The sequence below is a fragment of the Equus caballus genome, chromosome 23 (genome assembly GCF_041296265.1).
Source record: "Equus caballus isolate H_3958 breed thoroughbred chromosome 23, TB-T2T, whole genome shotgun sequence".
Classification (NCBI taxonomy): Eukaryota; Metazoa; Chordata; class Mammalia; order Perissodactyla; family Equidae; genus Equus; species Equus caballus.
The window spans coordinates 18,218,951-18,243,068 of NC_091706.1; the positions used below are offsets into that span (position 1 = coordinate 18,218,951).

A 24,118-nucleotide genomic window follows, 5' to 3' on the forward strand; every position below is an offset into this window, starting at 1 on the left:
AATAAGCATTCTATGTAACTACATTTACAAAATTAGACCATATGCTGGGCCATAAAGCAAGTCAACATATTTCAAAAAGTTACAATCATTCCAAATATGTACTCCGACTACCTGCAAATTAAACAATATCATGCAATTAAACAGCACCAAAAAGATAAATCAATAATGTTAGCTGAACTGGAAAAGATTTCCTAAGGGGGACACAAAAAGATGTAAACACAAAAAGAAGGCACAATAAATTGAACTATCGTTAACAGAGTAAAAAGATAAGCAACAGAGAGAAATTATCTGTAACACCAAATAAACAACAGAGAGCTCAAATCTGGATTTTATATAGAAGGCTTACAAATCACCAAGAAAGACACAACACCAATGAAAAAGGGTCGAGACAAACAAGAAATTCCCAAAAACGAAATTTAAATGGTCAATAAACACAGGGAAGGTGCTCACTTTAATTAATTAATAACCAGGTAACTTCGAATTAAAACCAGTAATACATCCACTGAATGGTTCGACTGGAGGAACTGGAACCCACATACATTACAAGTAGAAGTATAACTGGTATATTCTGGAAAAATATTTTGCAGGAGCAGCTGAATATATACTTACCTGATGACTCAACAATTCCACTTTTGGGATTTTATCTAACAAATTGTGCCCATAAGTACACCAAAAGACATGTTCAAGGAAGTAAAATCAGTATTCTTTGTTATTACCCAAAAACTTTTTTAAAAACCCCAAATGCTCAACTGTAGAACAAACTGTAGTATATTCCATGAATAAAATATTACATACAATGACTACAAATGGACTACAGCCACGTCATCATGGATCCCTCAATGTAGAGCAAAAAAAAGCCAAGCACAAATTAAGATAAAACAGTGTTGATTTCATTTATATAAAGTTAAAAAAAGAAAGGGGGCAAAATCCATGATGCCAAAAGAGAGAATAATGGTTCCCCTTGGGAAGAGGTGGTGACTGTAAAGGATCACAAGGTGACTTCTGAGTGGATGGTAATATTCTACTTGACCTTTGTGTTAATATACAGAGCTATACATGTATACGTGTGCATTCTTCTGTACTATACTTCAATAAAAATAGGTTTAAAGTTGATCGTGAATACCATACACATAAGAAACACCAGAAAATCAAAACAAAGGTGACTAAGTTCCCTGAGCATTCCAATTGTTAACATATAACTTGTCTTGGGTAAGTCATCTGAAAGAAACTGGGATGAAGATGCCCTAGTTTCAGGCAGCAGATCAGAGGGGATAGAAGACATGGAAATCACAACACAGATAATCACCCAAGTATGAGAGATGGCCATCCATGAGTACTGCATGAGGCAGAGACAGTTAAGATCCGATAACCAAAAACAGCTACCACCTCCAAAGCTTATAAAACAGCAGTGAATAGTTTAGTTGAGCCCTTAGTAATATTCAAGGGCTGGAGTCCTTCTAACAAAGAGTTGTCAACGTCAGTATCTGAAAGACAATCAGGGCTTTCTAGACAGACCAAAGGTTTCTCTATGGTGTCCCTATATGCAAAGGACTAAGCTCCAATGCCACACAGTTCAAAAAGCATTTACATTAATCATCTTTTTATTAAGCAGCTACACTGTGCCTGGCACCAGACACTTTATCTCATTCAATCCTCACAACAGAATCTAAAGAAATGAAACCAAAGTCCTGACAGAACTGTAAGAAATCACTTTCCCTTACAGAATTACAAAGCTGTTGGAAATTAACATCACTGTCACTAGGATCCTCCAATCTGGTGGAACTCTTGGTTCTGAGAGGCACGTAAGGCAATTAAAGTGTGAGTTTACAGCATTTCATGGTGAAAGTTGGAAAGCATTATGTTATAGATGGTAGTAGGATAAAACTATATTTCTAGTACTGTACAAAGGGAAATTGTATAATGAGACTACCTACTATAATTCAGTTCTTATAAAAATAAATTTTGTATTTCAAACAAGCAATGTCAAACACTTTAGGTATTAGAACCACTCCCAAATAGAAGACTAATCTAACATTGATTCATTCTGAGTAAATTATCCAAAGCTTGGAACAAACTAGCAAAAACCAAGGGATTACTACAACTCTAAATCCACCTGCCTGCCACTTCATCTGCAAAAGTGAATATATCTTAATTTCTTTTTTCCCTCAGAAGAAGATTCACCCTGAGCTAACACTTGCTGCCAATTCTCTTCTTTTTTTGCTTGAAGAAAACTAGCCCAGAGCTAACATCTGTGCCTATACTCCTCTATTTTTTTGTACGTGGGACACCTCCACAGTGTGGCTGCTGAGTGGAGTACGTCCAGGCTTGGTATCCAAACCCATGAACCCGGGCCACCAGAGCATGCAGAACTTTAACCACTCAGCCACAGGGCTGGGATCAATAAGTCTTAATTTTTATTGTACCATATCAAACAGATACACTTTTCCAAATAAGCTGTATTTTAGAAAATTTTAATCCAAACGTGTTCAATTTAAACAAGGTTTTGTCTTTGTAGAAGGACCAAAAATACGGCACACACTTTAGATATCCTTAAACTTCTATTCTGCACCCTAAAAGGGTAGAGGGAAATGGTTTCAGTTTACACTGGCTTCAAAATTTCCAAAAATTTTCTCTCTTAACATTTGACATTTACTTCCATGTCTCTTTTGTCTACTATACTTTTATTACACACAAGAAAAAATCAGAAGCTGGTAGTGTTGACATAGAAAAGAAACTTAGCAACCTTAAAAATTTTCAAAGCTGCTTTTAACAAAGGCAGTCCACAGACACTATTCCTCTGCAAAAACATAAAACTTATTGTAACAAATTGTGTGAAATATTTCTATCTACCTAGGGAAGAATCCTAACCATGAAGGAAAGATTTTTGTAATTTCCTTATTTCTAGAGTACTTAGATAGATATACTTATTTTTGTCCTTAAGCCCATGTGGCCACCACTAACGCAAAATGAAAAATACACGATAGAATGGACCCCTAAGGATCTGTATTTCCTATAAAGGTATGTTGCCTACTCTGGTCTTGCAGTGACAAACTACAGTAATAACCAACAGTCCAGAGGAGTTGAAAACTGAGAATTAGTACATGTTTTCTCAACAACCACAAGAATCAAAATTCTAATGTGTCTCAAATAAGTAATTTAAGTTAATGAATTGAAATCAATCCAACATGTATAAAACAACATTCAGTAGCCTCTCATTTTCTCAGCATGACTCAAAGTCAGGTGTTTCACATCAGTGGATTCTCCAGCTAAGTTTACCCCTGTGTGAACACCAAAACTGTTTTTAATTCTACTGATTATAATTTAACTTTTTGATAATGCTGTTACTGGTGCAAATATCAACTGCTGTTCTGCAGTACCGTGATACTGGTTCCAGGCTCTCGAAGTGTCCTGCATCTTTTTTTTTTTACCAGGTTGTCAGTTCTTATCTTGACAGCATACCTCCCCCTCCCCCTAAATTTGCTGTTTTTAATCTGGTGAGGAAGAGGAAAATAAATAAACAAGAATTAGAAAACCATGTAAAATAGAATGCTGAAAGAATTTAAAATGCTGTCCTGAAATGAAGATGCCTAAGATTTAGTATAACAACTTTTATGATACCAATTCTCAGCTGTTCAAGGCCCACTTCACTTACATCCTGTTCTCTGTTTGGGGGAAGAAAATAAGACACACACATAGTTGGGGGAAGGGGAAGAAACAAAGTGTTACTCTATTAGGAAAGAAAGCATGTTTTTGCCACACGCAGATCTGAATTCAAATCTAGGTTTGGAACACTTAGTTGTGTGACCTTGAGGATGTTACCTAACTGTCCCTGAGCCTTGGTTTCCTCATCAGTAAAAGAGAGATAATATTTATTGTGCAGGGCTGATGGAAGAATTAAGAGATGCATGTAAAATGTGCCTAGGCACAGTATTCACATACATACGAACGCTCAAATATTGCTAACCTAATTATGTGAGGATAAACTTTGAAACACTTTTTTAAAATTAAGTTAATCTGATTTTAAGTTAGCTAAACAGTCATCCTTCACAAATATCCAGCAATCCAACTTGCCTTTAAATAGCCAGTCTCTGCTCCTCTCTATTAAATGTTCTCAGAAAAAACAGCAAAATCTTGTAACCTCTAAAAAGAAAAAGCTCTCAAGATTAAAACATACACATTAATTTCATTACCTACAGAACCACATACTAATAGCATTTAGCAAGAATTTTCTAAATAGTTGACTAATATACTGCATTCAAACATTTGCTATTGCAGTATTTTAAGTCACAGGTCCTTCAAGAGTCTCTACATTTTAATCAGTTCCTCAATGTTGTCAATCATCTCTTAAAAAAATACATGCTCAATAAATCATCCTACGCAATACTTCAGCCAGTTATCAATCTCCAAATGCCTGAGTAACCTTAAAGTTAGCACCCTCATTAAAACACATCACATCGTTTTTTTTTTTTAAAGATTGGCACCTGAGCAAACATCTGTTGCCAATTTTTCTTCTTCTTCTTCTTCTCCTCCTCCTCCTCCCCAAAGCCCCCAGTACACAGTTATATTATTCCAGCTGCAGGTCCTTCTAGTTGTGCTATGTGCAACATCGCCTCAGCATGGCTTGATGAGCAGTGCTAGGTCCATGCACAGCATCTGAACCAGTGAAAACCTGCCCCGCCAAAGCAGAACACACAAACTTAACCACTCAGCCATAGGGCTGGCCCAAAAAACATCACATAAATCTTTCACAAAAATGGAGAGTATGAGAAATAACTACAAAGCAATAAACAGCTACATGGAAAAAGAACACCTTTTTATAAGTAAAAAATGAACACAGTCATAAACATTACAGTGCATTATCCATAAATAATTTATTTTTAAAAGATCTTCTATGATCTAAATCTGACAAAGAATAGCAAACTAAATGTTTTAGGCGCCAGCCCAGTGGCGCAGTGGTTCAGTTTGGTGCGCTCCACTTTGGTTGCCCAGGTTCACAGGTTCAGATCCCGAATGCGGACCCACACCACTCATCAAGCCATTCTGTGGTGGCGATCCACACAAAGTGGAGGAAGATGGGCACAGAAGATAGCTCAGGGCCACTCTTCTTTAAGCCAAAAGAAGACTGGCAACAGGTTTTAGCTTGGGGCCAAACTTCCTCACCAAAAAAGAGAGAGAAGTTTCACTATTCACATGCTCGGATACTCTTTATGCTTCCTTCTACTGCAAAACATTAAGACTCGATTCACTGGCAAACAAAAGGGTGCAGGAGGAAAGAAACCAGTACAAATAAAGCATATAAACTCTCAGCCAGGTACTTATACATATCATCTCAGGAAATCCTCCAAACCACCTAGTAAAGCACAGATTGTGTCACATGTTATAAAAATGTTGCCAGTGAGACTCAAAGGAATAAAGCACCTTGCCCCAAGTCAGACCTCTCAAATTGCAAGGCTCATGCTCTCTCCAAAATCCACATTTTCGTCGGCTAGACCTAACAAGTTAGTTCTACATATGCCAATATGGAAAGACGGCAAAAATACAAGTAAAAAGAGAGTGAAATAAAGAAAAGTGTGGGTAATGATCCATCTGCTTAACAGGAATAAACAGAAAATTACATATGGGTATACGGATAAGCACTTTTCTGGACACGATCGCCAAGAATATATATCTATATATAAAAACTTACATTATCTTTTTGAGTTGATCTTTTTATTTCATACTTTTCTACATCATTCAAATTTTCTAATCTTGAAGTAATAACATGCATAACATATTTAACTTTTTCTTTGCATTCTGTATCTTTAAAAACTAATAAAAGCTATATCCTTTATGAAAACTGAAGAGAGCAAATAAATCTTTAAAATACCATTTGTTCATTCACTCAATAAACACTTGCATTACTCAACATGTGCCAAACACAATGCTAGGCAGGCACCATAGGATTAGGAGATAAGCAAAACAGTCCATACCCTTGCGAATTCTTACATAGTACAGGGTGAGGAAAAAAATTCATAAAATCACCAAATGGGATCAGAGATTTTAACTGTTGATCTACTTTAGATTGGTGAGTCCAATCAACTTCTGATGAACTAACATTTAAATAAACCCAAAGGCTGAAAAGTCAGCCAGAGAAAAGTTAAGGTAGCTTGGAGCTGTCGTTAGATGCCAGCTCCAAACTTAGTCACTGGATTCGAATCTAGGCTCCGTTATTTAATAGGTGTATGAATTTGATCACATTATTAATCTGAGTCTATTTCTTTGTTTTAAAAAAGGGATAACAACAGTACTTTCATCATAAAATTGTGAAACTTTATAATGCATTATGCCTAGATAAGCCTGGAATAAACAATACTTACTAAGTTACTGTCATTAGCATCGTGTGCAAAGGCCCAAAGGGGAAACAGTGAGTGGTATTTCGGGGAAAAGAAGACATACAAATGGCTGAAATGAACTGAATAAAGAGGAAGAGATAAACAGGGAGCAAAGGATGAAGACTCTATTAGCTGTGCTATCTAGTTCAGAAGTCTCAAGCTACATGTGGCTATTTGAGCACTTGAAATATCGCTAGTCCAAACTGAGATGTGCTGTTAAGTGTGAAATACACACCAGATTTTGAAGCCTTAGTATGAAAAAAATTGTAAAACACCTCAATTTTTTACATCAATTACATGTTGAAATGATATTTAGGATATACTGGGTTAAATAAAACATATTAAAATTACAATACCCAAAAGGTAGAAACAACCCAAGTGACCATTGATGAATGAATGGATAAACAAAATGGGGTATATACATAAAGTGGAATATTATTCAGCCTTAAAAAGGAAGGAAACTGCACCACATGCTACAACATGGATGAAACTTGAAAACATTATGCTAATAAGTCAGTCACAAAAGGACGGATACTTATGATTTCACTTTTACGAGATACCTAGAGTAGTCAAATTCAGAGACGGAGAGTAGAACGGTTGTTTCCAGGGGCTGGTGGGAGAGGGGAGTGGAAAACTATCGTTTAATAGGTACAGAGTTTTAGTTTTGCAAGATGAAAAAGAGTTCTGGAGATGTATGGTGGTGATGGCTGCACAATGTGAAGGTATTTAAGGTCATTAAACTGTACGCTTAAAAACAGTTAAGATGTAAATTTTACGTTATGTGTATTTTTCACAATAAAAAAGTTAATTTCACTTCTTTTTCTAAGCGGCTATGAGAAAACTTAAATTACATATGTGGCTTACATTATATTGAAGAGAACTATTATCTAAGTCATGGTAAAATTTTTCAACGAGAAGGGTTTTGAGGAACAACGTTTGACAAGATCTAGAAAAGCAAGCCCTAATGCCCTAAGGCAGGGGTCAGCAAACTTTCTGTCAAGGGTGACCTCTGTTGGTTATATGGTCTGTTCTGAAAGAAGCCATAAATAATAAATAAGTGAATGGGCATGGTGGATTTGGCCCACTGCAGTGTGCTGATCCTTGTTGTAACGCATCTACTTGTAAGCAATGGCTCCTCCATCTCAGACTGCTAAATTCTCAGGAATTCTGTGGGCCAGTTTAATATTGGTAGCTTCAAAATATTCATTTGTTTCATAGTAACAAAACTCATGTTAATATAAGTTACATTCTTATGAAAATAACTATACTTTCCTGGTGTGAAGAGTAGCACTGTTTAAAATTTTTTGCAAATTACTTTAGTCTCATAATAAAAGATAATTGGATTTTACATCTTTTGTGATATCCCACATCTTAAAGCTTCTGGAAAAGTGCATTGTTTACTTTTGAGAGAATTAGAATGAAAAACAAAAAAGAAATCTCAGAATTATTATGAAAATAATTTTGACCTCATGGTCCTCCTCCAAGAGGGGTTTTGGGGACCCCCGGAGACCATATTAAGAACTGTTGCTTGAGTAATAGAAAGCTAAGTAATCACCATGAAATAGCAATTCACAGCAACTAGGAAGGCTATAAACAAAGACAATACAACTGTTAAGGAGAACAGAGAGTAGCTGGAATCCTCAAGCATTGCTGGTGGGAACATAAAATGGTGCAGCCGCTTTGGAAAATAGTTTGGCAGTTTCTCAAAAAGTTAAACACAGAGCTACCACATGATTCAGTAATTCTACTCATAGGTATACTATCAAGAAATATGAAAACCTACGTCCACACAAAAACTTATATGAGTATTCACAGAGGCACTATTCAAATGGTCAAAAAGTCCATCAACTCATGAAGAGAAATAAAATGTGATATATATCCATACAAAAGAACATTATTCAGCAGTAAAAAGTAAGTACTGATACATGCTACAACATGGATGAACCCTGAAAACATTTGCTAAGTAAAAGAAGCCAGTCACAAGTTTTCAAAATCTGGTGTGTATTTTACACTTATAGTACATTGCAAATCAGTTTTTAAGTGCTCAACAGTCGGATGTGGCTGGTGGTACTAAAGCGGACGGTGCGGTTCTAGATCCACACTATAAAGTACAAAGTTAAATGATATTTGTGATAATGACCCCGAGGCATCACAATTTCCCTTATCAAGGAAAGGCTCAATTCTATTCAATATAATATCTACATTACGTCTAAGTATGTTAATGTTTTTCTAAAAGTTTCAAGTTATGAGAATGTTTTCTAAAACAACTATACCTTGCTTGAATATTTCAGGTAACAGTATTTTAAAATCTTACACTATACCTAGAGGGCTACAAATTCCCAGGACAAGCTAGTAAGAAGTTATATGGAAGTTGCCTTCCATTCTCTGCACTAATTTTAATCACACACACTCCCCCACCCCCATTCTTCTGGACTTCATCTTGCTTGTTGACACTGGGAAATCTTCAAACTGTTTCCAATAACAGATAATGAATAATTAATATAATACGATAAATTATATCATATCAAAATAATCTGATAAATAATATATCAAAATATCGATATATCAAAATAAAAAATCTGATAAATAATATAATCTGAGAAAAACATAATCTGATACACAGGGATTTTTGTACCACTACTCATGTATTTATTTTTTATCTATTTACTTATATTATGAAAACTCCTATTAACGAAATCACCTTGGAATATACATAGTGAAGTTTATAGTCTAACTACCCTTAAGTAGAATTTTAAACATTATTCAAATGATTGAGTGCTCAATGAAAAATAAATTTCACTTTAATTTTAAAAAAATCTAAACTTTATCAATCTTTTTTTTTTCTCCTTTTTCTCCCCAAAGCCCCCCAGTACATAGTTGTATATTCTTCGTTGTGGGTCCTTCTAGTTGTGGCATGTGGGACACTGCCTCGGCATGGTTTGATGAGCAGTGCCATGTCCACGCCCAGGATTCGAACCGACGAAACACTGGGCCGCCTGCAGCAGAGCACACGAACTAAACCACTCGGCCACCTTTAACAAGTAACATTTATTGCATACCAGCTGTATTAAGGTATCTTCTTTCTGCCTGTTGGTGATACACACTCAAACAAAAACAGAGGGAAAAATAAGAAAATTACCACCTTACAACTTATTTTACGATTGAACTACGAGGCTTAATATAATTTCATCCAATTATTAGAACATTCATGCAATACTACTTCAGCATAATGTATTAAAAGAATTTACACTATGTAGAAACACTTATTGGAAGAGATTTTAAATTGTAAAACATGGGATTTGCCTAATAGATAGCCTTTAATATTACGCTCTTGTAAGTCTCTTCCTCACCCACTCTTTACTTCTAAGACTACGTGAGAATTTTCAGGACCAAAGACTTCCCAGTTTCTTACTGAACATTTTTAGTGGAGTCTTAATGTCATTTAAGTATATTTTAATAAATTTTAATCTGTAGCAAACAGTTTAAATCTATCAAACTCTTTAAGAAAAATTCAAATTACAAAATTTAAAACTTAAATTACAAAAAGTTCTGCCATTAGAAAATGTTGCTTCAGAATGGCTTTATCTATTAAAATTTTACTTTGGTTACAGAACAGTAAAATTAAAACTTTCATAGAATTTAAAATTCTAATTTCACCACCACAAAAAGTAAAAAAATCTTCACAGTTATAACATCATAAAATAACCTAAATGAATTTTCCTACTTACAAAACATTGACTCTTTCTAATTTTTTAAAGTAAAATGCTGAGGCCAGCCCGTGGCCAAGTAGTTAAGTTCCCGCACTCCCGCTTCTGCAGGTTTCCCTGGTTTGGATCCTGGGTGCAGACATGGCACCGCTCGTCAGGCCACGCGGAGGCGGTGTCCCACATGCCACAACTGGAAGGACCCGCAAGTAAAATATACAGCTATGTACTTGGGGGAACTTGGGAAGAAAAAGCAGGGGAAAAAAAAAAAGGATAGGCAACAGTTGTTAGCTCAGGTGCCAATCTTTAAAAAAATAAAATAAAATGCTGAAAGCAGCCAGGATGGGAGATACCTGAATTAGGAATCCTAGAAAAAAGACCCAAGGACTTCAAAAGTTAATATGGCTACACACCCACAAGAATAGCTAAAATGAAAAAGACTGACACTATCAAATGCTAGCCGGCCTGTGGAGCAACAGGAACTCCCATGCACCATCAGTGGAATTGTAAAATGGTGCAAGCACCCTTTAAAAAGTTTCTTATAAAATTAAACCTACCAGCGGGGCTGTAAAATGGTACAAACACTTTTTAAAAATTTCTTATAAACCTAAACCTACAGCCAGCTCCCCTATGACCCAGTCATTCCACTTCTAAGTACTTAACTTGAGAGAGAAAAGCTTTTGTCCAACAAAAAATATTTGTACAAGAGTGTCTAAAGCCAACTAACTGGAAACAGCCCAGGTGACCCTCAACAGATGAATGCATAAATTATGCTATATTCATACAATGGAAGAAAGCACAACAATAAAAAGGAACTACTGATATACACAACAAGAATGAATCTCAAAAACATTATGCTGAGCAAAGAGCCTTACCCCAAAGAGTACATACTATATAATCCCACTTATATGAAGCTTTGGAATAGGCAAAACTAATCCATGGTGAAAAAAATCAAAACAGTGGTTGATGGAGGGGAGAGCAACTGAACAGATTGGGAAAAAGCAAGAGGGAAATTTCCAGTCAATTATGAAGTTCTACATCTTAATAACGCTTTGGATTACACAGGTGTATATATGGAATGGCAACCATGTGCATTGCACTGCATGTCAAATTTATATATAAAGTAGTTAAAAAAGATAAACTCAGTTTAATGATAGGCAAACTGCTGAAGTGTTTTTTAAAGGTAACGTGTACAGATATGTGCAACTTACTTTGAAATGCATCTAAAAAATAAAATGGACTGATAAATGATTAGTTGTGTTACAGAGCAAATACAGGAAAACGCTACTTGTAGGTGACGGACATACGGGTGTTCACTGCATAATTCTTTCAACTTTCCTGTATGTTGGAAAATATAAAAATGTTAAGGAAAGATTTTACAGAATTGAGAGACAAAAAAATATGGTGATTCCGCGGGTGGTAAAAGTTTCTCTCACTTGATGCTACACACTCCACTTACCGCTTCACAAAACACACCACCTTTTGGAGCTATATAAACCAGTACCCCAATCACTTACTGTCTCTGGGAAACTGAAAGGTAGATTTCAGGAACTGTTGTTCCTCATAAACTGTTCACACAGATCGTCAGAGATCAATAATCATGGAAAATATCCTGGGATGTATATTTAACAATAAGCTAAAACAATTTGAATTCTTGAAGATTCCTAATTAACTACAAAATTTGCATTCCTAAACAGATTTTAAGTAGTATATTATTTCGTAATATACTCCATTAACTCCACTTTTTGTTCTCTTTTATTGGATTGCAACCGCTATTATTTGAATAACATAGCTATCATCCCTCTAAAATCACACAAAAACCTCCCCAATGATGGGCATCTAAGAGATGACAAACACACGAAAAAGGAAACAGCAAGTCATCAACGAGAGTCATCCACCTTTCTCCTTTGGCCTAGTACTATTAAGATGTGGCTGAAAACAATTTCTACGTCATAATTTTTTTTTTAAGACTGGAAGGTGGAAAAGATTGCAGCAGTCAGAACGCAGAATTAAATGCACACGTGCTCCTCACCCCAAAATCTACCGTAACCCGCAGGAAGGTAAAACAATGAGCACCCCTCCCCGCCTTTTTTTTTTTTTTTATTCACGAGACAAAACCGCAGACTTGGCTAAAGCGAACCCTCGCCCCAGCCAGCCTCCAGCCGTGCACCCCGCCCGGAGCCGGCGGCAGGTCCCTTCCTTTGTGAGAGCAGGAGGGAGGGGCCGGGGGCGGGGAGCCGGGGAGACGCCGGGGGTCGGGCCCGCCGGAGCAGAGGAAGGCGCCGAGGGACGGGGTCGGCGCGTCCCACGAACAGGCCGCGCAGCCCCGCCACAAACCTCTGCGAAGGCGCAAGGAGCAAACCCACGAACTTGGGTGTGATCTAATTTGGGATAAGCCCCGGGAAAACGGCCGAGGGCACCTCCGGGGACAACCCCCTCCCAGGCCTTTCCAAAACCGCCCTCGGCCGCCGGGGACGGAGGTCCCGCCGCCACCCCCACCCCAGCCCGAGCCCGAGCCCAGGGCGTCCCTCACCTGCTGCACGGAGCTGTTCTCGGGCACGGCGAACTCCTCCTTCTCCTTCGGGGTCTTCACGGTGACTTTCATGATCTTGGGCTCCGCGGAGGCAGCGGCCGCGGGGGCGCCGGCACCTTCGGCCGCGGCGGCGCTGTCCTGGGAGCTCGGAGGGCCGCCGCTTTCACTATTCTCGGCCATGGCGGCGGCGGCGGTGACTCAGGCGCGCAGGGAGCGGGCGAGCGAGGTGGAACCAGGAGACGCCAAAGCCGGCCGGCCCGGGCAGCGGAGAATGCGGGCACGCCGCCCCAGTGGCAACGGGCGCGGGGCCGCCCTGGCGGGCAAGGGGGCGCGGAGTCGGTGTGAGCTCCGGCGCAGGGCTAGGTCGGGCGCTCGGCAGCCGCCGTGTGTTCAGACGCTCGGTCGCAGCGACATCCGCAGCCGCCGCTGCTTCCTCCTCCCCGCCCCTCCCCCCACGTCCCTCCGCCGGCGCGGCGCGGGGCACGCCGGGTAGGGCGGCGGGCGGCGTCGCCGAGTCATCCTCGGCCTGCCCCGCTTTAACCTGCGGTTGCTCGACTTGCTCTCTGCTGCTCCATTGCTCAAAGTCTGGGCGTGTTCAGAGAGAAGGACTGAGAGCAAAGTGGAGCAGGAGAGGTCAATTCATTTCTTTCCACCTCTTTCACTACGAAAGTAAATTCGCGGATTCTGGGAGGCACTGTCATGGCGCATGGGGATGACGTCACGGCTAGCGAAATTACTAGAAAGGAGGCTCGACCACTGGGCGCTGCGGCCGCGGATGCGCCTGCGCGGTGGCGTCGAGAAAGTTTCCCCACCCCCTCACCTCAGCCACCGCGGTGGCCGTGTTCGCCCCCTTCGTGGCCCCGGCCCGTGTGTGCACCGTGTACGCCTCTGGGAGCCCGGTCGGTACTAAATGCCTGCGAGGTCTTCGGTTGTTGCTCTTTTAGTCGGCTTAATTTTTGCCAGCTTCGAATACTTAAAATGCTTGATCTTACGGCTCGGAGTGCAGGAATTGGAAGATAAGTTAATGGAGGAAAGATCCTCGTCGTAACGAAAGGAAAATGGAGTCGATGCCTGCAGCCATCCTGTGCAATCCCGCGGAGTCATTGCTTCACGGCCAGGGCTTCCGGCCTCTGGTCGGCCAGGTTCGGTCAGGTGACCGGGCCACCTGTGTCTACAGTGGACTCCGCTCCCGCGCTGGCAGCCCTGGGCGAGCACACCCGAGTTCTCGGAACACTGCCCCCCAAAATGTTTGGGGCAGAAACGGGGTGCCTAAAGAGGCCCACCTAACTGGGAAGGTTTAATGTAGCTGAGGTGTTCATTTTATATTCTATCAGATTAACTACGCCATTTCACACTTTTGGTGACGTTAAAGGTAGTTGTTCAAAAATTCAGTATAATATAGCTACAAATAAGAAACGGGAAGTTAATTTCCCCCTGAAAATTCTAAATTTGAAGTGATGTCACCATTTGCCTTTAAAGATGACTTGCAAGGAATATGCAATCCAGGACATTAACTTTATTAATCAGCATTGCGCAAATGTAAACCTTGACAGCCCACTGTGACCCAAATGTGCAAAGATACACTCTGTATTTCTGTTTTGAAAATATCTAACTCTTCTGGGAATAAATACGCTTGCATTAAGACTACTTTTTAGCAGAGCCCCTTTGGAATCTGGGTGTAAGAGAAGTTCTAAAAGTATAACTTGAAATACCTATATAGACATCTCTGACATCAGTTAAATTTCTTGCCGCATTGGTCAATGACATGCAGAAATTACACAAGGCTCTCTGCTGAAGGATACACACTTTGCTGAAGGATGTCTACTTGTTTGTCTAGATGTGGGGTATCATTCTTTCTTAAAGTAGAAAGTTCCACCCTTGGACAATCAATCATTTATCTCTAATCCAGCACTTTAAAAATCGCTTTGTAATTATCTGTGTCTACATTAATTTCTAAAAAATTCTTATGTGTATGCACAAATTATGAAGTAATATAATTTATCTTTAAGAACATACGTCATGTCAAAGAAGTGGTATAAATAACATGCATTCATCATGTTACTCCCGTACTCTAAATTTATCATAAGCTCCCACTGTCTGGAAGGTAAAACCCAAGCTTCTTAACGGGGATTTCAAGGCCTTCCAAACTAACTCCTGGTCTGTCTTTCATGCTTCACTCCCATTACTCTCTATAGATATACTGTTACAGTCAAATATGTTTATTACGGTCTCTAGAAACACTTGTGCATTATACTTTTCTCAGCTCCAATCATTCCTTGAAGTGATTACACTCCCCACGTTGTACCCATTATTGCTACCTCCCCTCTAAAACCTTTGAGCACCCAAGCCTACATAATCATTTTTTTTTCTGACCTTTGTCATAGTTATTTGTATGCTCCACTTGACTATTTGCCACTTGTAATATAGCTTCTATTATCCAAAACTATTTCACCTGCTACCAGTCTAGTTCACACCCTCATTAACTAACTCTGGCCTAGATTACAGCAATAACCTGCAGGTTGCTCTGTCTCAGTCTAACATCTCCTCCTCAAAACTATTTTCTGTTGATGCCATATGTTACCCTTCTAAAACTAAGCTTTGATCACAACACCTAGAAAATTTTCGGTAGCTCTCACCAAAGTTAGAATAATATCTAAACTTTGTGGCATGGTATCCAGGGCCCTCTGTGACAAAAAGACCTTGCTTATCACTCATATCTTACCCTCAAGCAAACAAGTCCACTAAGTTCTCCAGATTTGTCTTGTACTTTCCTGCCTCAAGACTTCAACGCAACATTCTCACTGCAGTAGAAATTTTTCCTCCTCATTTTGACTCCATGGTTTTTGCCCATCCTTCAAACCTCACCTGAAATGTGACTTTACCTAAAAATTTTTCCATGATAACCTTTTTTGTTTTTTATCAGAAATACTCTCTACTCTACATTCCCATATAGCTTTATTACCTTTTTGGTGTCACATTCTGCCTTGTATAACACTTAATTGTGTGCATATCTCCCTTATTAGACAAGGTACTTGAAAACAGGGATCGTCTTAATTATCATTTATACCACACAATGTCCAAAATAATTTCTTGCCCTGAGAGTATTTACTGTTGAACTGTCGTGTTTTCCACTACAGAGGAAATTCATTTAGAGCAGCAGATCATACTTTACACTCCTATGTCTCTCCCAAGCTTTAGAGTATAGTGACATATAGATAGATAATAGATACAAGCATACATACCTTGAAACTTACTTGCTTTGCAATAGGTTCAGAGGAAGGAAACATTATTCACTCCCTGCTTGGGGTGGGGGAAGGGAGGAGAGTCAGAAAAGGATTTTGAAGGAAATGATTTGAGCCAGGCCTTAAGGAATGGATATGATTTTGTTGAGTGTGGTGAGAGGGGCAGCATCGTGAGAAAGATGCAGCGGTGGGAAATAGAAACTCTGCTAAGGCACTGATCTCAGTGTGGTCCACAGCCTAGGAACAGTCCACAGATATCTCTAGGGCTACTTCAGAATCAAGGGAATAGGGTAAAATGTTCAAGTTTCTAAGCCTTTGGGCTGGGGAAGAGACGGTGGTGAGAAGGGGTGTTTATTAATTTGCCAACTAAAACTTCAGACCATTAGGTAGAATGTGCAAATACATCTACAACCACCACAAGCTTTGAATAAAAGCTGCTGAGAAGGAACCTGCAGCTGTGCCAGGCACTGCATAACATACAAAAGCAACAAAGGGCCAGCAGTGGCACAAGAGAAAGAGATACTGCAAGCCTCTCTGAAGAATGTGGCTCTTATTTTGCTCTAGTCTCACTATTTATTTTTATTTCTTTCTTTCTAAAGTTTGGCACCTAAGCTAACATCTGTTGCCAATCTCTTTTTCTTCTCCTTCTTCTCCCCAAAGCTGCCCAGTAAGTAGTTGTATATTCTAGTTGTAGGTCCTTCTGGCTGTGCTATGTGGGACACCGCCTCAGCATGGCCTGATGAGCGTGCCATGTCCACACCCAGGATCCAAACCAGCGAAACCCTGGGCCACTGAAGTGGAGCACGCAAACTTAACCACTTGGCCAGGGGACTGGCCCCACTATTTGTCTTTTTAATTTTTATTTCGAAAAAATTATAGACTTATAGGAAGTTGCTAAAATAGTACAAAGAGTCCTGTGTACCCTTCACTCAGCTTCCCCCAATGGTGACATCTTAAGTAGTTGTATAACATCAAACTAGGAAACTGACGTGGTAACTAGACTACAGACCTTATTCAGTTTTCACCATTTTTTTAAACCTGCATTCATTTGTGTACGTACATCTGCATGTGTGGTTCTATGTGATTTTACCCCATGTATAGATTTGTGTAACCATACGACAGTCAAGATACAGAACTATTCCATCTCTAGTCTCGCTCTTTTTTATCCTTCTTATACAGCAGTTTCTCAACCTTGACACTATTGACATTTTGGGCCAGATAATTCTTTGTTGTGTGGGGGGCTTTTCTGTGCATTGTAGGATGTTTAGCAGCATCCCTGACCTCTGCTCACTAGATGCCAGTAGCACCCCCACCCCACACCTATTATGACAATCAAATGTCTCCAGACATTGCCAGATGTGCCCATGATTGAGAATCATTACTGTACAAAGTGCTGGTGAGATCATCCCTACCACCTACATTCTTCCTTTTATCTCCTCTCACAAAGTGGAGTAGCAAATGTTATCAAATATCAAAGGATCATATTTCACTATAAAGTCTCTTTAATTCTGAGTCGATTTAATACTCACGATAAACCTTACTGTGGATTTTTCCCAATATTGGTAAGTATTGACAGGATTCCATTATAAACTTGCATTTAACCTCAGCTATTGCATTTCACCTACTCACCTCTTATCAGGAGTCTGTAATTTACTCAGGCCTTATGAAAATGCCTAAAAATATTCTAAGACTATTCTCCTTTGATCTCTCTTATAAACAAGGTACTACTGATAACCTGAGACACATCTTACAGAAGTGGTAAGACTGATTCTCCTAGAAACATGAATACAAAGATAAATATTTTTATAATTAGACTCAAGCTTGATTTATTTTGTGTAAAACTTCATGCCTAATGATTTCAGAGGAAAAGTTTATTCAATATACCTGTATTTAGAATGTGTTTCCTGACCTTAGGAGGTTACCTTATGTGAAGAGTCTGCCATAATGTTGTGTAAACTAAGCAAATGAGCCATGGGGAAATTTTAGGTGCTCTCTGAGCACAGAAAGAAGTAGGTTAAAGTGTGCAAAATCTATTGTATGAAGCAAATTATCTAGGAATTCCAGAGGCTAATAATACTTCTGGAGAAAAAAAAGCTTCTGGATGTTGGGGAATTTTGTAGCACTCAAGAAGGCAACCTCAGGCCAGCCCCATGGCCGAGTGGTTAAGTTCACACACCTCACTTAGGTGGCCCAGGGTTTTGCCGGTTTGGATTCTGGATGCAGACTCGGCACTGCTCATTAGGCCTTCCTGAGGCGGCGTCCCACATGCTACAACTAGAAGGACCCACAACTAAAAAAATATACTGGGGGGATTTGAGGAAGAAAAATAAAAAAGGCAACCTCTTGAGCTATTTTCCACAGGAAGCTGAGAGTGTTAAAAAAAAAAAAAAAAAGTATAGTCTTCCTGTCATTCTATTTCATAATTCTTAAGACCTTAGTTCCCAAATGAGTTGAAAAGTGAAGAAAGAACAACACTATGGCTTATCTGAGTTGTTTATCAAGAATTGCGAAGGGTCTAAGATTTTTCCCTACTTACAAGCTAACAGTTTCATGAATACTGGCAGGAGACACAAGACTCCTAAATCAGAAACAAAGGACTTTGTTACAGCAATAGCAGTAGCCAGTGTATCAGCATTTTCTTGCACCAGTTCCCCAAGCCCTAATCTCTGCAGAATGATGCAAAGAGGGCCAGGTGACACCTGCACATGCAATGGATTGCATTATAAGAGAGGAACCCCAAGCATGGGGAACCTAGATCTTTTAAATGGGCGGTAAGCCTGCAGCCCTTTGCTCTGCAGGGAGATACTATATCTTCAGACTGTTCACCATACAAATATCCTTAGAAAAATTGTCTAGAACAAAGGCAGTGTATTAGTTTCCTATTGCTGCTGTAACAACCACAAATTTAGTGACTTAAAACAACAAAAATTCATTACCTTACAATTCTAGAGGTCAGAAATCCAAAATGGATCTTAAAGGGCTAAAATCAAAGGCTGTATTCCTTCTGGAGGCTCTAGAGGAGAATTATTCCTTGCCTTTTCCAGATTCTAGAGATTGCCTACATTCCTTGCCTTGTGGACAAATCACTCCAACCTCTGCTTCCATTATTAGTCTCCTCTGACTATCCTGCTTCCCTCTTTCCGTTATAAGGATCTTTGTGATGACCTTTGTGGACATCTTTAAGGAGCCATTATTCTGCCCACGACAGGCAGGCAGTGCCTGTATTCACAAGATGTGCAAAATTATGAAAGAGCTATGAAGAATTTTCTCCTAATAATACCTACCCCTTGTTTCTACACTTTCTTGGCATCTGGCAAACTTTCCCATGAGTATGCCTCTCTGTTGGTCATTCTGATTAATCTGAGCACCAAAGGCTGGGACCAAATCCATTCAATTTGTTTCATATAGCATTTAATAAGGCTACTATCAACAGGATCTTGAGTAGCAGGATGAGGCCAACTTACAGTATTAATAACTGTGCTCCTCAGGGGTCCAGACCCAATCAGCTGAACAAATCCCAGAAACCATCAGGGTTTACTTTGGCTGCTTCCTAGATATTGTTTCTGTATTCACTTTCCCCTTGGCCCAGGACATTAATCTAGGTACAGCAGGATGTCTTAGCAATTGCACATATTTTGCCATGGCCTGCAAGGAGGAAATCTAGGACAATTATATCAATCATAAAAACCCTGAGCAGTGAGTTGCGGCTGACTTGAATGGCTTCCAGCGCCAGTGTGATGTCATTGATCTCTTCAGCTAAAGTCAGGACAAATTTTGTTCCACCTCTTCTAAATGGATGGTTCTCATTGTAGAAATAATGCCCACAGTTTGCATACAAATAGCAAGTAAGTTATCCCTTTGAGAAACTCCTCCAAGTAATCGAGGGCAGCCTCATTTTGGATAATTCTGTTATCTGAGGGCTCTGTGATGGAGTTTCCTTAAACACTTGAAGGTCTCTTATGACCACCCCTAAGGTGCAAGCCACTGTGTTTCCAAGAGGAGGCAAGTTAATAATGCCTGACTTCCATATAAGAAGTACAGTCCCAGGGGTGTACATGGTATACCTGGAAAGAAAATGTTGCTTATAATATTGGAGTCCCCCCAAATGTGATCTATATCAGTTGAGGGGCACAGATTGACACTGCGTCACAGGATACAGTATCACCATTGTGGCCTCCCAGCTAGTTGGTAGGCCTTAAGGTTCCTAATTAAGTTTAAATTGAGTCTAGTCCTCATTTATGGAGGGACTGCCTATGGGCACTCAGTCCAAACTGTCCTGTTTGTCCAAGCCACCAGCCAGTGGCATTCATCCACACCACAGAATTACTGTAGCCAGGAATGGAAGTGGGAAGGATAGCCAGAGCTGTTAACAGATGTTTTGCATAGAAGGTGCAGGAGCTGGACCGTTCCCTGCTGTTTCAATTGACTTCTTATAAACTTAAGGAGAATGGCAAACAATGTGATCAGAGCTATCTGGCGGGGTATGCCAGACCAAGCAGTCAAATTTAGTGTTTGCTAGTTCAGGGGAACTTCACCTGAGTGTTTTCCTTCATGAGGAAAGCTCTGAAAGACAGAAGATCATTAATGTCTCTTCCTCCCTCAAGCCTCCCGAGTCCAAGATGTTCCTTTCCCTAACACCAGACTTGTTTACCTCCACTCCCCAAAAATCAGTGTGGCCCATTTCAGTGGCTATAACTTCACCTTTTTCTCAATCATCCCCTACTTACACCCAGATCTTTTGTCCAGGAGAGTAAGGCACAAAAGGGATACGGACATTTTTCTAAAACTTCTGGAAACCCATTATGTCCCCCATTTGGGCCCTCATGGGCCACTATAGAGGGACTTTGGGAGCAATGTGCTCAATCATGTAGTCATTATCCTTATGTGCTAGAATCATCTCTAACAAGAGAATCCAAGTAGCTGAACCAGAATTAAATTTAAATCCCTTAGGCCCCCTTTTTGCTGGGCTGCCACCAAGAGGGTGTACCAAGCAGGCCAGTCTTCGATAGTCACTAGGGGAAAGAAAGAAGCATCACATCCAGGAATGCCCCCGGTAGGATTCTGAATTTTCAAAGTAGGCTTATAAACTCCCCACAGCACCCATCTGTCCTTATAATTACTTAGGAAGTAGCCAAGAGGAGATGATCCCCTTCTGGGGACAGCCACATTCAGTTACCAAAATACCTAGTAATGGCTGAATGAATTAGGAGGTGGTAAGGGATATAGAGTAAGAGATCTCTTTGAGTTGATTTTTGAGGTGACTGTTCCAATGCTCAACACCACTAGATGCCTGTGGATAGTAGAGAGCATGGAAAGTCCATTGAGTACCTTGGCCATTAGCCCATTATTGAGTGGCTTTTATGATAAAAGGTTCAACACTGTCAGACCACAAATGGTCCAGAAAGTCAAATACATGACACAGATTAGTTTCAAGGGCCACATGGTGTGGCTAGAGTCAGTTACTAGACCAGTAACACCAAAGCTGAAAAAATGTCAACAGCAGTGAGGCACCACCAATAGCCCTGAGAGAGGGTCAAAAGTCCAATGTAATCAGTACGTTAGGAGTGAACAGGGGCCACATTCATGCAGTGTGGTCTCATTTGCTGTGAGGCAAATGCATCATCTTTTGTCAGGAGTCCAAGTCTAGCATGCAGTGGTAGCCCTTGCATCAGAAGGATTGATTCCTCTACTCTGTGCCCAGTCTATGATGATGGGTGTGAACCATGTCCAGTAAAATGGCTGACACAGGCAGCAGTGATGGCAATCAGTGCAGCACAAAGCTCCATCAGCAGCTTGACTCCAGTCCATCTCATCAGAGTGGCCCCTACCATGGACATCTACATGAGAGGCTGGAGTGATTGGGTCAACAGCTATGATTTGTTTCCACAGTTCACGTCCCCAAAGAAAAGGAATGTTTTTAATCTGCCAGTCTGTAGTTTTCCAAGCGCAGACCAAAGAGCTAGGCCATTGGCAATAGCCCAAGAGCCAGTACAAATATAACAAGGTTCATCAAGAGGACTGTTGGTCAGAGATAAGAGAATGGCCTTGAATTCTGCCCACTGAATGCAGTGACCATGTCTACTTTCGGTTCTACATGTTAACACTGAGATTGAACAGCTACAATAGCTCCAAGAACCCCTTTCATGTTTCAGTGTAGCCAAACCATCAATGAATCAGACCCAGGAATTTAAGGGAAACTGAACTGAGGATCCCATTGAGCCAGTGGCTTTGCTTCAGGCAGAAAAGCCAGAGAGAGGAGAAGGTAAAGGATAAAGTTTCTCCCAGGGGGAGAGCTGCCACTTTTTCATATAAAGTCAGGATGCCACCGGGGCCAGAACAGCTGCATTCTTGAATATGCCATTTCCATTTGACATGCAAGGCTTATTGAACCCTTCTCACCTTGGTATTTATTCAGTCCTAGTTGACCCACCCCAAAATGGAAGTATTAGGCTGAGAGTTGCAAGGCCTTTATCAGTCATGCATTCAGTTTCAACAAGAGCTGTGTAGCAAGCTAACAGCTGCTTTTCAAAGGGGTGTACGTGGCAGCTACGTTAGGGAAGCTGTAAGTCCCAAAACCCTAAAGGGCACCTCTGACAAGGGGAGGCTCCAGTCAGCAAAATCATCAGTTCTATAGACTTGAAGCTCAAACTGTGGCACCTCAAAGGTACTAGCACTTCTCTACATTCAGTGCTTCCCAATCAGAAGAATCTCCTCTGGCACTTACGGGATGAGGAAACACAAGTATATGACACATCAATTCCTACTATAAATTCAGATGTAAAAGTAACAACAATACATTGGATTGGCCTGGAGGGCCCAACCCACAAGGTCATGTTAGCTCTCCTTCCCCAGTTGAACCCTGTCAGAACCACATTAGCTGATTCCAGGTGCCAGTTCCCCCATGGGAGTGGTAGAATGGTGACTCGGGTGCCTGTGTCCAGCAGAGCTAAACAAGTTTGAGTTCCTCTCCTCCTCAAAGTTACCCAGAATACTTGTCTAGTGCATAGACCTTTGATCCCCCTTGGTGATGGAAGCCTTGGCCCCTCCCCTAATCATCTTTCCCTTAAAGCAGTGAGGTTGGCATAGAGGAGGAGAGAGGGATCAAGAGGCACAGAAGGAGAGAGTGACTACATGTGGGAAGCAAGCTGTATTGACTTTAAGTAGTGCAGTGGCTGACTACAGCTTAACCAAACAAATTTACAATGTTTTCAGTCCACTCAAAACCCTATATTAGGTAGCAAAGTCATCATTTGCTCACACTCTTTTAGCTTTAGGAAATGTGGCAGCCATAGCCATTTTTTCCAACTGTGGCTGGGGTTTGAGCCCTTTGGCTGACGACCTTATTTGAGAAGCCAACCTTAATCTGGGGCATCTGCTGCCCCATTATCAAAATAACACCTCTTAAATTAAGTGCTAGGGGGAGTTGTCCATGATGGCAGGGCTGATTGCAAGAAATTTTCTAAATTTTCAGGTATGTTTCTCAGTCATCAATGCGTTTCCTCATCAGCATTGTAAACCTAATCTGGGGCAGCAAGAGCCTTAGTACTAATCTAAATGCCTCTTTTATGGTTTCCCACAGGAATTAGTCTGCTTCAGGAAACTCTCTCTGACAGGACCAAAGCTCCTTATAGAAGCTTGGACGTACTGTAAAAAAACAAAGCTTTGAGACTTTTTACTGTCATTTCTGGATGGATCTAAGATTAGCACGATAGACTTAAGGGAAAGGATAAGCCAAAGGACAGTTTAGTTGTTGCCATTCTTAACAAGCATTATACTTCCACTCCCTCATCTCCCAAGCCAACTAGCAAAGTCCTAAAAACTTCCTGGTTTCTACCCGTAGCAGTTGTGAATTTCCCTTTCATGTTCAATACAGTGCATGTCTCTGTCACTGTTGTCGGAAAGAGGGCAAAACTTAGTCTAGTTGTTACAATAGGGTGAACCTGTGGCTGATCTAGTATCTGCCTCTACTGGCCCTACTTGCAAGCTAACAAGCCTGCAACTGTTTCATGGATGTGGACAGAAGACACAAGACTCCTAGGTCAAAAACAAAGGATTTTATTACTTACAGCAATATCAGTAGGCAGAGTATCAGCATTGTCATGCACTATTTCCCCAAGGCCCAGTTCCCACATGGCAATACAAAGAAGACTAGTGTTATCTGTACTTGCAGTGGGTTGTGTTCCAAGAGAGGAACTCTGAGCTTAGAGAACCCAAATCTTTTCTAATAGGCAGTAAACCTATTGCAAGCAAAGCCTTTATCAGTCAGGC

General features: G+C 40.5%; 1 protein-coding gene across 2 annotated transcripts in view; it reads right to left on the reverse strand.

The window, feature by feature from the left end:
• Positions 1-13,304, reverse strand: part of UBQLN1 (ubiquilin 1) — a 55,228-nt gene extending 41,924 nt beyond the window's left edge. Inside the window, exon 1 of one of the 2 annotated variants that reach the window (XM_023627669.2) lies at positions 12,609-13,304. In XM_023627669.2, coding sequence (XP_023483437.1) covers positions 12,609-12,788 — 180 coding nt within the window. In that variant the 5' untranslated portion in view covers positions 12,789-13,304. The remainder of the gene's footprint in view (positions 1-12,608) is intronic. The other variant, XM_001916233.6, reaches the window with a different exon arrangement.
• Positions 13,305-24,118: the final 10,814 nt, after the last annotated feature.